This window comes from Balaenoptera acutorostrata, chromosome 2, assembly GCF_949987535.1.
Source record: "Balaenoptera acutorostrata chromosome 2, mBalAcu1.1, whole genome shotgun sequence".
Lineage (NCBI taxonomy): Eukaryota > Metazoa > Chordata > Mammalia > Artiodactyla > Balaenopteridae > Balaenoptera > Balaenoptera acutorostrata.
In genome coordinates this window covers 174115301-174126778 of record NC_080065.1, presented here as the reverse complement: position 1 = coordinate 174126778, position 11478 = coordinate 174115301, and the positions used below count along the sequence as shown (strand labels likewise).

Genomic DNA, 11478 nt, shown 5'->3' with positions numbered 1-11478 from the left:
GAAACTGCATTTCCCAGAAGTCCTCGTTCCGCAGCTGCGGAACCTGTGGGCTTTGGAATAGCTGCCACCGGACGGCGTGCCGGCGGCGGACATGGCTTTCTCGAGCAGATTGGTGGGTCGCCTGTTGGGGCCAGTCAGTAGGTCAGCGGCGCTTTGGGGTGGCAGGTGAGTCCTCAGGGGTCCCCTTCCCAAACCTGGGAGTAAGGGCGGCGTCGGGGGCTGGCCCCAGCTGTTTACCAACCACATGACCTTCCAGTGCCTTGCAAACTCCTCGAGCGCCTTTTGCTGCCAGGCTCCCTCCGGCATTGATCGGGAAGCCCAAGCTCGGAGAGGTTGGGCGCCACGCAGAAGTCACACAGCGCCCCCTCTAACCTTCCCCGGCAGGTGGCTCCAGCCCCGGGCCTGGCTGGGGCTCCCCGACGCCTGGGGACTCCCCGCCGTGCAGCAGACCCGGGGCAAGGCGCGCGGGAACGAGTATCAGCCGAGCAACATCAAGCGCAAGAACAAGCATGGTTGGATCCGGCGCTTGAGCAAGCCAAACGGCGTCCAGGTCATTCTTCGCCGCATGCACAAGGGTCGAAAATCGTTGAGCCACTGAGCAGCGCGACGCTACCGGCTGGACCCCCCATTAAAGCATTTTTCCTCGCTGACGACTGGGACTCGGACGGACATGAATCCTCAGATTTCGGGGTTGGCCCAGGGGAAGAATTGTCGGATTAGACTGCAAGAGGGAGTGGGAAGTCAGACCTTGCCAAATGCCTTTTTACGCTTTTGAATTAGGAAGAATTTCGAACATGTGCATCAGTCCACAGAATGGTACAGTGAACGCCCTTGTAACCCAGTACACAGCTCTACCCACAACCTATCCTGCCCTCTCCTGAGGTGCAAATCTCGGGCATCAGGTTATTTCTTCTGTAAATATTTCAGAACTCACTTCTCTAAGATAAGGGCCCTTTAATACATATTCACAAAGCTTTTCACAGCTAAACAAAACAAAACAAAACAATTCCTTCATGTCATTAAAAATCTAATAAATGTTCAAATTTTCACTTGTCTTATTATAAAATGTCAATTCTCACAGTTCTAGGAAGGCTTGTGGAGAGGTGGGAGGGGTTTGAATCCTCCACTTGCCCCTTGGGGACGGGCTCTGTGACCTTGAGCAAGATCTTAGCTCTCTGAGGTTCATTTGGTTCCAATAAAATGGGACTTCCCTGGCAGTCCAGTGGTTATGACTCCACGTTTCCACTGCAAGGGGCGCGGGTTCCATCCCTGGTTGGGGAATTAGGATCCTGCTTGCTGCGCGGCCAAAAAAAATAAATAAAGCGGATCCATCCTTAAAATGAGATGCTCATTTCTCCTTTGCTGTGATGTTGGTGTAATAATACTTAGTAGCTTCCACTTAGTAACTTATTGGGTACTTCCTCAATAAGTTCTTGTTCTCTCCAGGCTGTCAGGCTGGTGGGGGGGGGGGGGCGGTGGCTTGATTCGTACCCAGGCAGTTTGGACACAGTGGAGTCAGGGCTGGGAGGATGATTGTGAGGACCGTGGAGCCCAAAGGAGGCACTGGACTTTGCCCTGGGAAGAACGCAGTCGGGGAAGGCTTCTTAGAGAAGGTGGCAGGGTCTGGGAGGGCCCAAAGGGAGGAGGGATTGGACGGGTCAGGATAAAAGGTGGACGAAGGAGGCCGGAGGGGCCCAGAATTTGGGACCGAGGAGGCGGGACTGGATCCTTGGGATACTGGGGAGCCAAGGGAAGTGTTTCAAAAATGCTCTGTCAGCTTAAAGATATCAAGCGGCTAGTGTGGGAGCAGTTTAGATATGCCGAAGCCTAAGGTTGGGACCCCAGGGAGGAGGCTGGGAGTGTAACGGTGGGTCCCTATCCTTCCGAGGCTGCTGTGAGAACCCCATGAGCCACCATATGAAAAAGCGTAGCAAACGCTAGAGAGACCGGTGGGACCTCCGGGTGTTGCAGACTACAAATCCCAAGGGGCTTTGGGGGCGCGGCCTCCGCCCACTTCCGGATTTCGCTGCTCTTCACTTGCAAGTCCCGGGCGGGGTTTTGCTCTCTCAACTGAACTTGACCACGAAGGGAGGCGGCGTGGCAACCAATGGGCGCGTGACTTAGCCGGATCTGGCCAATGGGAATGCGCAAAGGCCGCATAACTTGGAGGCAGGGCCAGAGGGCGGACCAACGACTGAAGGGCGGCCGCACCAGCAGTGTGGGCTGTGCCGTGGCTAGAAGTTACTGTGCGGCGGCTGCTAAGGAGGCGGCTGTGGTGGTGGTGGCGGCGGCTGAGGCGGTGGCTGAGGCGGCGACGGAGGAAACAGAAGATGGTGAGGGTGACCGCCGGGGCCGTACTCCCCCTCCGCTCGACAAAATGGCGCCGCGGGCCCACCCACCTCCAGTAACCCCCGAGGCCCCTCACCGCCCTAGCCGGCCCCCTCGGGCCCGGCCCCGCCCCTCTCTCTGACCTGTCACCTTCGACCCCCCCGGACCCTGCTGTGAGCTTCTTGCTGACCCCGTCCTGGCTCCATCTCCGACCCCTGACCCTATCTAGGTTTCCAGGCCCTGACAACTCATTCATTTCCGGGTCGCGGCTCCCCCGGAAATCGCCTGGGGGGGTGGGGATGGGGTCCCCCGAGACCCCCAACTGAGGCCTCGTCCTCCGGGTGCCAGACCTGGGCCTTTCCTGTTCGGGAAGGTTTGGGAGGCCGGCCTGAGCGTCGGGGCGGGGAGGGGGCTTGACATCGTGACATGCGGGGCTTTATCGCCAAAGGAAGTGCGACATCGCGAACTGCCTTGGTCCCCCAGAGCCCTGACCCCACCTCCAACATTCCTGTCCCGACCAGCTCTAAGAGGGAGCGACTTCATCTCTCCAGTCACCAGGCCCTATCCCTGTTAAATGAGGGTAGCAATAGTCCAGACTTCATAGGGTTGTGATAATTTGGGGAACTGACGTCTTAAAGGGCTTGGGATAGTGAACGCTCAACAGATGAGCTGGGTGACTCGGGGATGGTGACATTCCCTCCCAGCTGTCTCCTCATCTTGAAGTGGGGATAATGCCAACTTTTTGGGAGGTTAAAATCCCCCTTGGGCCGCTCACTCATCCTGGGATTTGGGTCTGGTGGTTTTTTGGGGTTTGGGCTCTCCACCTGTGAAGTGGGACACAGCCTCACAGTTGGGCTGAAGCCCCCTTCATTCCCTCCACTCTTTGGCATCCCCAGGGCTGACAGAGGTGATGGAAGCTTTTGTCAGGGCAAGTCAAACCCCATTGTTCCTGGACTCAGGGTCCCAGCCCACAAGCCATAGTCCTTGGGATGTGGTGGGGAATAGGTAAAAGACTTCTTGTCAGGAAAGATATGGGAAAGTGGTAAGTGGGTTCCTAGCACGTGGGTCCCCAAGCCTGGGTGTTGTCCTTGACTCCTCGCTGCGACCTCATTGTCCACTCCCAGTTCCTAAGAAGATTCTGTTGGCTCTGCCTCCAAAACGAATTCTGAATCTGTCCACAGCTCCCCACCCTGGTCCCGGCACTGCCACCTCCCGCCTGAACACCTGCTCCAGCCTCTTCCCTGGTCTTCTTGCCTCCATCCTGCTCCACTGGCAGTTTGTAATTCACCCAGAACCAGAGGGAGCTTTTAAAGATCTCAATCAGATAATACCACTATCTAGCTTACAAAACAGTCTGGGGGCTTCCTGTTGTAACCCCAATGAAACCCACCTCCCCCCCTCAGCCTCCAAGGTCCCTGCCCAGCTCTGTGACCTCACCTCCACCCTCTTCACCCCTCCCCGCTGTGAGCTCCAGCCACAGTGGCCTTGTTTTCACATCTTCACACTCAGTCCCTGCCATCCCAGGGTCTTTGCACCTCTTACTCCTGCCTGGATTGCTCTTCCTCCTGTGAATACATCTGCTCAGAGGGTCCCTTCCTGACTGTAGGAGGCCCCCATGCCTCCTCTCTCTGCACACCATTTCTTTTCCTCATCTTGCTTCGATTGGGTCACTGGCAGGCTGCCCACAAAGGGACTGGCACACAGATATTCAGTGAGTGTTTGCTGAGGCAATGGACAGCTTCTGGGCCCAGCTGTAGCCAGGATTTGTCTGGCTGAGGTGAGGATTCCTCCCTGTGTCTGAGGCCTGGTTTTCCTGCTTAGCTGACAGGAAGTACTGGCCATGCCCTGTCTGCATTCATTTATTCAGCATACATGCATTGATACTAACAGCTGCCCTCAGGGGTGCTCTGGGCAAAGCTCTCTCCCTGTGTTGTCTTACTGAAACCCAGAACAACCCTGGGAGGGGTCCCTCTTGTAAACTCGGTTCACAACTGGGGCGGCCAGACTGGGAGGTCACCTGCCCCAGGTCACACAGCCAGGGAGGGGCCCATCCAGGATTCAGTGCAGGCCTGGGGCTTCGGAACCTCTCACCACTCTGCTGCCCGGCCCCATGTTAGCCCTGTCAGGGACCCAGGGTTGAGCCAGCCCTGCCCTGCCCTCTGCCACAGGGAGGTGGCAGTCCAGTGAGGGAACTGGATGTGTAAACAGATGACCTCGTTGGGGTATGAGCGTGGCTCTGGCAGAGGCTCCCTGCTAGAGGCTCCCGAGGTGTGGGGAGAGGGAAGGGGGAGGGGGTGTTTTGAGCTGGCTGGAGAGTTTGGCGGGTGTTTCCCACATGGGGGACGGAGGGACATTCCTGGAGGGTGGCACGGGCTGAGGAGGTGTGTGGCAGGAGGCTGGCGTGGGCCAAGCCGAGCCAGGGCTGCGGAGGGGTTTGAGTTGGGGCGGGGAGCCCTCCTCTCCTTTAGGCCTCAGGCCTGCATCACTGCATCTGGGCAGTCCTCCCCATCCCCCAGACCAGCCAGCCTTCCCTACCCCCTCCCCCCCACTGCCATGGGCCTCACATGGCATGTTGTGGTGCCCTGTCCTCATGGCCACTCTGCATTCACTGCATGGCTCTTTGACCCACACTCGTGTCCCCATGCACTGGCTGTTCCCTGGGGCCAGAAGTAGGTCTGCTGTAGCTCTCCGCAGTGCTCTGGTGCCTGGTGTGGGGCCCACCACACAGCTGGGTCCTGAGAACACCTTGCCGGATGGATGAAGCTGGCCCCATAGTCTGGGGCTGAGCTGAGGCAGGGGTCCTGGGACAGGGGAGGCAGGTTTGAGGGACTCGGAGCTGGCTCTGGGGCCGTAGGTCACCCAGATGTGAGGGCCACCTCCTGGCTGGGAGCAGGAGGCCCATCCACGTTCCAGCTCCCCTGGCTCACCCATCCCGCTAGGGTCTTGCTGGGGCCCAGCAGAGAAGGGGTTGGGCCCCACAGGGGTGAGGACGCCTGTTTCCGCCGGCACCAGAGGGTGGTGGGGGATCCCCTGAACAGCGGCTTCCCCGAGAGCGCAGCGCCTGGGTCAGGCATGGCGATGGAGCACCGGAGGGAGGGTTCACGTAGCCTGTAGGCTCTGAGCCCTCGGCTTTCAGGCAGGAAGCAGAGGCACTGGCGTCACAGAACAGGAGCTTGGCCTCTGAGGTTCGGCAAACCTGGGTTCAGTCAGCTTCCTTGTTTTCTCGTTGGGGCTGGGGGACCTCAGGTGAGTGTTACGTGATCTTTTTGCCTCAGTTTCCTCGTCTGTATGATGGGGTGACTCCAGCTTGGGAAATCCCTGGTCCTCCCCAGCTCTCCCTCTCCGGGCCTGACGACAACGTTGCCCTCCTGCTCTGCTGGGAAGTCACTCCCTGCCCCAAGTTCTCAGCCTTCATCCCTCCCCGGGGTTCTTGTGCCTCAGTTTCCTGAGGCGGACACAGCTCCCCTTGGCCTTTATTCACCCCCATCTTGTGGCAGAGACCTGCCCTCCACCCAGAGTCAGGGTCTTCCCCTTCCAGAGCTCTCTCCCTTCCTTGCCCAGTTGGTGCCAGAGCGTCAGAGAAAAATGACTTTCCAGGAGTCAGAGCTGTGAATGAATCTGTCGCTGGCTCCCTGGCACCTTGCGGGCCTGACACCTCTGGTGCCTGAACCCCTGCCCCAGGCAGCGGGGGCAGGGAGGAGCCAGCCTGCTTCCTTTAGGCTTCTGGCCCTCCCCCCACTGGGAGGCATTCTCCCCTTACAGGGCAGCCTTTGGATGTGGGGACCCCAGGAGCAGCCCTCGAGCCAACCCTGGTCCACACAGTGTTTGCTGAAAAGCTCAGCCAGTTTTAAAAAGCTGGCACTGGAACTTCCCTGGTGGGCCAGTGATTAAGACTCTGCACTTCCAATGCAGGGGACACGGGTTCGATCCGTGGTTGGGGAACTAGGATCCTACATGCCACATGGCGCAGCCAAAAAAAAGAAAAAAGAAAAAAGCTGGCACTGACACACTGAAACTTGGGTTTCTGAGTTTTCTCAGGATTCGGAAGCTCGGTTGACCCCAGGCTTCGGGTCCTGTGTCGCAGCAGCCCCTGTGTCCCAGCTGCCGTTTCCCCTTCACCCAGCCTCCTGCTCCCCCACCCCCATGTACTGTCACATGGACCCTCAGTGTTTCTTAGGGTGGACAAGTCTCCATCCCAGGCTCTATCAAAGGTGCATAAATGGAGGTGAGACCACGAGTTCAGTATTCAGCTAGCACAGAGGACAGGTCTGCAGTTGGAAGGGCCCGGGTCCGGCTCCCCACCCCGCTGCTTGCTCCTGACTTGATGCAAGTGTCCTGTCCTGTTTGAGCCTCGGTTTCCCCGCTCCTTGCCTGGTGACAGGTTTATTGTGAGGACCCTGTGGGAGATCATACCCTTACTCTGGGGTTGGTTACTTTGTTCTGGTCATAAGAGTGGACACATCAGGTGGCCAACTCAAGGGTGAGTTCTAGAAAACTTGAATGACAGAACAGAAAGAAGGAAACCGGAAGTCGCCCGGTAGGTCGCCCACCCGGTCACAGGTGCTCCGGGGGTGGCCCAGCCTACTGCCTGATTTCTCACTTACCATCTTCCCTGTCTTCTAGGCAGATTTTTTGAAAGGACTGCCTGTCTACAACAAAAGCAATTTTAGTCGATTTCATGCCGACTCCGTGTGCAAAGCCTCGGTGAGTACGTGGGCCATGAGCTGCCCTCGGGGAAAGGGCCGGGGGTCGTGTGCAGCCCCCAGGTTGGGATCTTGCCAGAAAGAGGGGCCGAGCTCCAAACCCAGCCCCACTTGAAATCCTCACACGTCTTTTGATCTGCATTGGAGGGCGGGTGCCGAGTTGAGGGGTGAGGGGACCCCAGACCTGTCTACTCTCCTAACCCACGCCTTCCCAACCCTCCCACAGAACCGACGTCCCTCAGTCTACCTGCCCACTCGGGAGTACCCGTCCGAACAGAGTAAGTGGCCTCTGTTGTTCTGTCCCATCCCGGCTGCCTAGGGGAAGGGCCAGAGGGTGGTTCAGGAGGTGACCTGTGGGGAGCTGGGCAGCTCCCAGCCCTTGGGAGCAGCGGGAAGCCTGGCTTTCCCTGGGACCCTCCTGATGTCCACGCCGGCATCCACGTCCAGCCCTGCAGGGTCCCCAGCTGGCCCTCGTCTGCCGCTCGCTGGCCCTCACCCCCACCCCTGCATCAAGTCAGGCGTCCCCTGCTGGCTCCCTGTCACAGGTCTCGAGACTTGTACCGTGGGGTGGGGGACCCAGCCCCGCCTGGGGTGGGCAGCTTGGGGAGGGGGCGTCTAGGCAGAGGGACCTGCAGGGAAAGGCCTGGAGCCTACAGAGCAAGGGGATCTCAGGGTTATTTATTGTGGTCACGGTGTTTTCTTTCAACCGTGAAAAAATCTTGGACTCTGCTGGGTGCGTTCTGTGGTCACTGGGGCACAGCATGTGGATCTGTGCTCCTGGTCTGTCTGGGAAAACACCCACGTGACCTGGCATGCCGGGGCTCATTACCCTGCCTGAGGGTGGAATCCGAGCTCAGCTTAAGACTCGGCCTCTCTCTGGGAAGCAGGGACCCTGTCAGGGCAGCCAGCTTGGGCTCATGGTAGTGGCCTGTGCTCAGGAGGGAGAATGCTTGGCTTCCTGAAATCTCCTCCAGGGTTGGGGGTGGTGACTTGAGTCACACAAAGGCCACCCAGGGCAGGGACAGCCCAGAGGCCAGGAAGGGGTAAGCTCGTCCTGGGAGGCAGTGCAGGCTGGGATGGGGGCTGGGCCGCCTGCAGCCGGCTCCCCACAGCTTCTTCCTGCAACTTTGTCTGTCTTTCCTTCTCAGTTATTGTGACAGAAAAAACAAACATTCTTTTGCGCTACTTACATCAGCAATGGGACAAAAAGGTAAGGCACGTGGGGTTCGAGTGCTGGGACTCAGGGAAGGAACACGGTGCCCAGCAGGGGGCTCTGAGTAGCGGAAGGACACCGGTGGCTGGGAGACTGGGTGTTCGAGTGGGGCCTTGAGGGCTGAATAAGAGTTTGCTAGGTGATTCAGGAGAAGGAAGAATGCTCTAGAGGAATGGCTGTGCAGAGGCCACGGGGCTCTAGTGCTCAGGGACAGGCAGGGGCTTGGTAAGCTGTACTGAGGCCCGGCTCCCCACAATTTGTGGGGAGCACGCCCTGGTGGCAGATAGACTTCAGTGTTGTTACTTGGAGTCTTTGTTCAATGATGAAAAGTACACACGATTAAAAATCCAGGCCCTACTAGGATGCGTAGCTGCTGTGAAAAGTCGTCGCCCCTGTCCTTCCCATAAGAGGCCACCTTTCTGACAGGATATTTTTTCTTTTTCTTTCTTGAAAATCTGCACATGTAGTTTTGCCGTGTGGTCAGATTGTTTTTTCCCCATAATGGTGAACATTGGACAGTGACCTGCTCTGGGCCAGGTTGGAGGGGGACCCCATGATGAAGTGACTGCTCAGAAAACCCCAGCTCCTGGCCGCCCCCACCCCACAAGCCTTGATTCCCACCAGGGAGAAACGGAGGTTTTCCCAAATCAGCATGCTTTTCTCTTCTGTGGCAATTTGGGGGCTTCCCCGGGTGGCTCTTGAGTGCCCTTTGCCCTCCGGCAGGGTGGATGGCTTCTCTGAGTGTCTGAGAAATGCTGTGTGGGGGTCACTGAGAGTTGTGGTGACTCCTTGAAGTGCTTGTCCCAGGCTGGTGTCCCCAGGGGACCATGGCTTGGTGGGGCAGGTCCAGGGGGCAGAAGGGGCTGCCCAGCCACGGGCCCTGGGTCGACTGCCCGCTTCCAGGCCCGGCGCTGTGATGTGCTGGAGCCCCAGGGCCAGCCTCAGATTTCAGGAGCTCCCCCAGCACGAAGACTCACAACCCCTCCGCTTCCCCTGCCCCCCAGAATGCCGCCAAGAAGAGAGACCAGGAGCAAGTGGACCTCGAGGGTGAGAGCTCGGCGCCGCCCCGCAAGGTCGCACGGACCGACAGCCCGGACATGCACGAGGACACTTAAGACTCACACTCCCCCACAGGCGCCTCCTGTCTCGTCTGCTCCTCGCCCGCCCGCCCGCCGTGTGTAAGCGCCCCGCCCCCAGCCCCTCCGCCGGCCCACCCACGCCCCACCGTCCACACCACTTCCAACCTCATAGGAGCCGATGTATTTATTTTCCTTGAGTTTTTATTTATGCTGTAAAATGTACCAAGCGATGGTTAAAGGGGACGTCAGACCCAGTAGTGTGATGTTGGTAGATGCTTTTAAAAAAACAATTGTTACTCACCTCCCCCCCTCCAGTTCCCCCTCCTCTTGCCCCCCAGTTCTCCTCTGGAAAACTGGAGCGTGTCTGCGAGGGTCTAGAGCCAGGCCTCTGCTGCAGCCGGCCAGCAGGGGTGGGGGCCCTTCTCCCGGCTCCCACTGGCTGGTTCGGGCCTTAAAGACTTGCCTTGTCTCGAGTTCCACCGGGACCTATTCTGTGCCCAGACCTTGCTCTGAGCATGCGTAAGGGGGAGAAGTCAGCCCTTCCGGATCTTTCTCTTAAGTCATTTTATCATGGACTAGTGCGTGCTCCGTGTCCACCCCAATAAAAGGATCTTTCCTACCCGACCTCGCGTCTTTGCTCGGCGTGCCTCAGCCCCAGAGGATGGAGCCACTGAGAGTCGTCCCATCGTTACCAAGAGGAGCCGAGAGGGGCCCCCAAACGCTGGGGCCCCAGGACCAGCTGGATTCTCTCGTGGGCCTGCTGTGGCCACCTCGCTCAGAGCCAAGACCTGCCCGGACCCGCCCCTCTGCCCCAGCCGTCAAGGTGTCCTCAAGGACCGGGACACCCCCGAGAGATGGTCCGTGCTGCCAAGGATGGAGCTGTGGTGGGCCCCACGCCCATGACACTGGCGAGCAGGGCGGCATGCCCACCAGCCTCTGTGGAGACAGCCCAGGTGGCCCGGCCTCACGCCCTCAGAGAGGAGGCACGCGGAGCGCCGCGGGACGCCCAGCCCCAGTGCCCTCAGTTGGCAGGTTCCACGGCTACTCCCAGGAGCCAGCTGGACTGGGCTTGGGGCTGAGCCCGGGGACGTAGGGGGGGCATTCGGGTTCCAGGCAGAAGGTTTGAGTTCCTGACCACTGGGCACAGGGCCAGGGGAATGCCGCTGCTTCCCCCCCCCCAGCCCTGAGTGGGAGCCAGAGTGCTGGAGCTGATGGCTGGGGTGTTGGGGGCGGTGAAGGGTTGGGCTGCGGCGTGAGGGACACAGAGGCTGCAGGGGGCGCCTGCCCCAGGTTGTCACCGTGGAGGGCCCAGCCTGAGGCAGACTGCTCCGGCCTGAGCTGCCCCGTGCCTGCTGGGTGGAAGGCTCCAGGATTAGCTGCCCAGCTGCGGGGCCCAGCTCTGGGCGCATGTGCAGCGGTATTCAGTTCCTGTGGTCATAAGGCAGGTGCTTAGGAAATGCCAGCTTGACTGTGGTCGTGCCGAGGAGGGCTAAGTCCCTGGGGGTTCTCAGACCAGCTTGGAATCCCCAGTCCCAGGGGTTGGCTTGACCCTGGGCAGGCGCGTGGTGTCGCCATTTGTTGGTGGCAGAGTAGACGGCAGGACTTCAGCTTCAAAGGCCGTGGGGCGGGGCAGGCGCAGGCTTCAGCCTGTCCTTCCCCGAGGCTTGCCCACACCTCCCTAGCCCCAGGTTCCCCTTTGAGGGGCTGGGTTGTCTCCTGCCAGTGCTGTCCACGGTGTGGGCAGGGGTCCCATGGCCTCCCTGTGGTCTCCCCAGCACAGGCCCCTCAGCCGGCCTCCACCCACTCCTCTTGCTTTTACTCTTACTCACTCTGTTCCCCCAAACACCAAACCCTGCCTTCCCACACCTCTGTGCCTTTGCACAGGCTGCTCTCCTGCTTCCAGTCAACGCTGACTTCTCTTTCATGGCCCCCCCACAAGTGCCCCTTCCTCACACTGGCTCCTCCAGCCCTGCCTGGGGTGGGGCCCTTTGGGCCCTGAGCCTTTGTATGTGGACACACCTGAGGGTGGGAGAGGCCACGTCCATCCCTGATCACACAGTGAAGAGTCCCAGCGAATAGGGTCTGACAGCCGTCCCACAGTGGGGCATCCCGGCCCTTCCCGGAAGCCACACCCCAACATGCCATCCCCTCAACA

General features: G+C 59.4%; 2 protein-coding genes across 2 annotated transcripts; both read left to right on the top strand.

The window, feature by feature from the left end:
- Positions 1-10: 10 nt before the first annotated feature.
- MRPL34 (mitochondrial ribosomal protein L34) lies at positions 11-1054 on the top strand. Its single transcript, XM_007195500.2, has 2 exons — positions 11-165; positions 385-1054. Exons 1-2 carry the CDS (start codon positions 92-94, stop codon positions 596-598), a joined length of 288 nt encoding a protein of 95 aa, XP_007195562.1. The 5' UTR covers positions 11-91; the 3' UTR covers positions 599-1054.
- Positions 1055-2198: 1144 nt separating this feature from the next.
- DDA1 (DET1 and DDB1 associated 1) lies at positions 2199-9947 on the top strand. Its single transcript, XM_007195499.3, has 5 exons — positions 2199-2333; positions 6952-7032; positions 7258-7309; positions 8180-8241; positions 9249-9947. The coding sequence occupies exons 1-5, from the start codon at positions 2331-2333 to the stop codon at positions 9357-9359; spliced, it is 309 nt and encodes a 102-aa protein (XP_007195561.1). The 5' UTR covers positions 2199-2330; the 3' UTR covers positions 9360-9947.
- The last annotated feature ends 1531 nt before the right edge of the window (positions 9948-11478 follow it).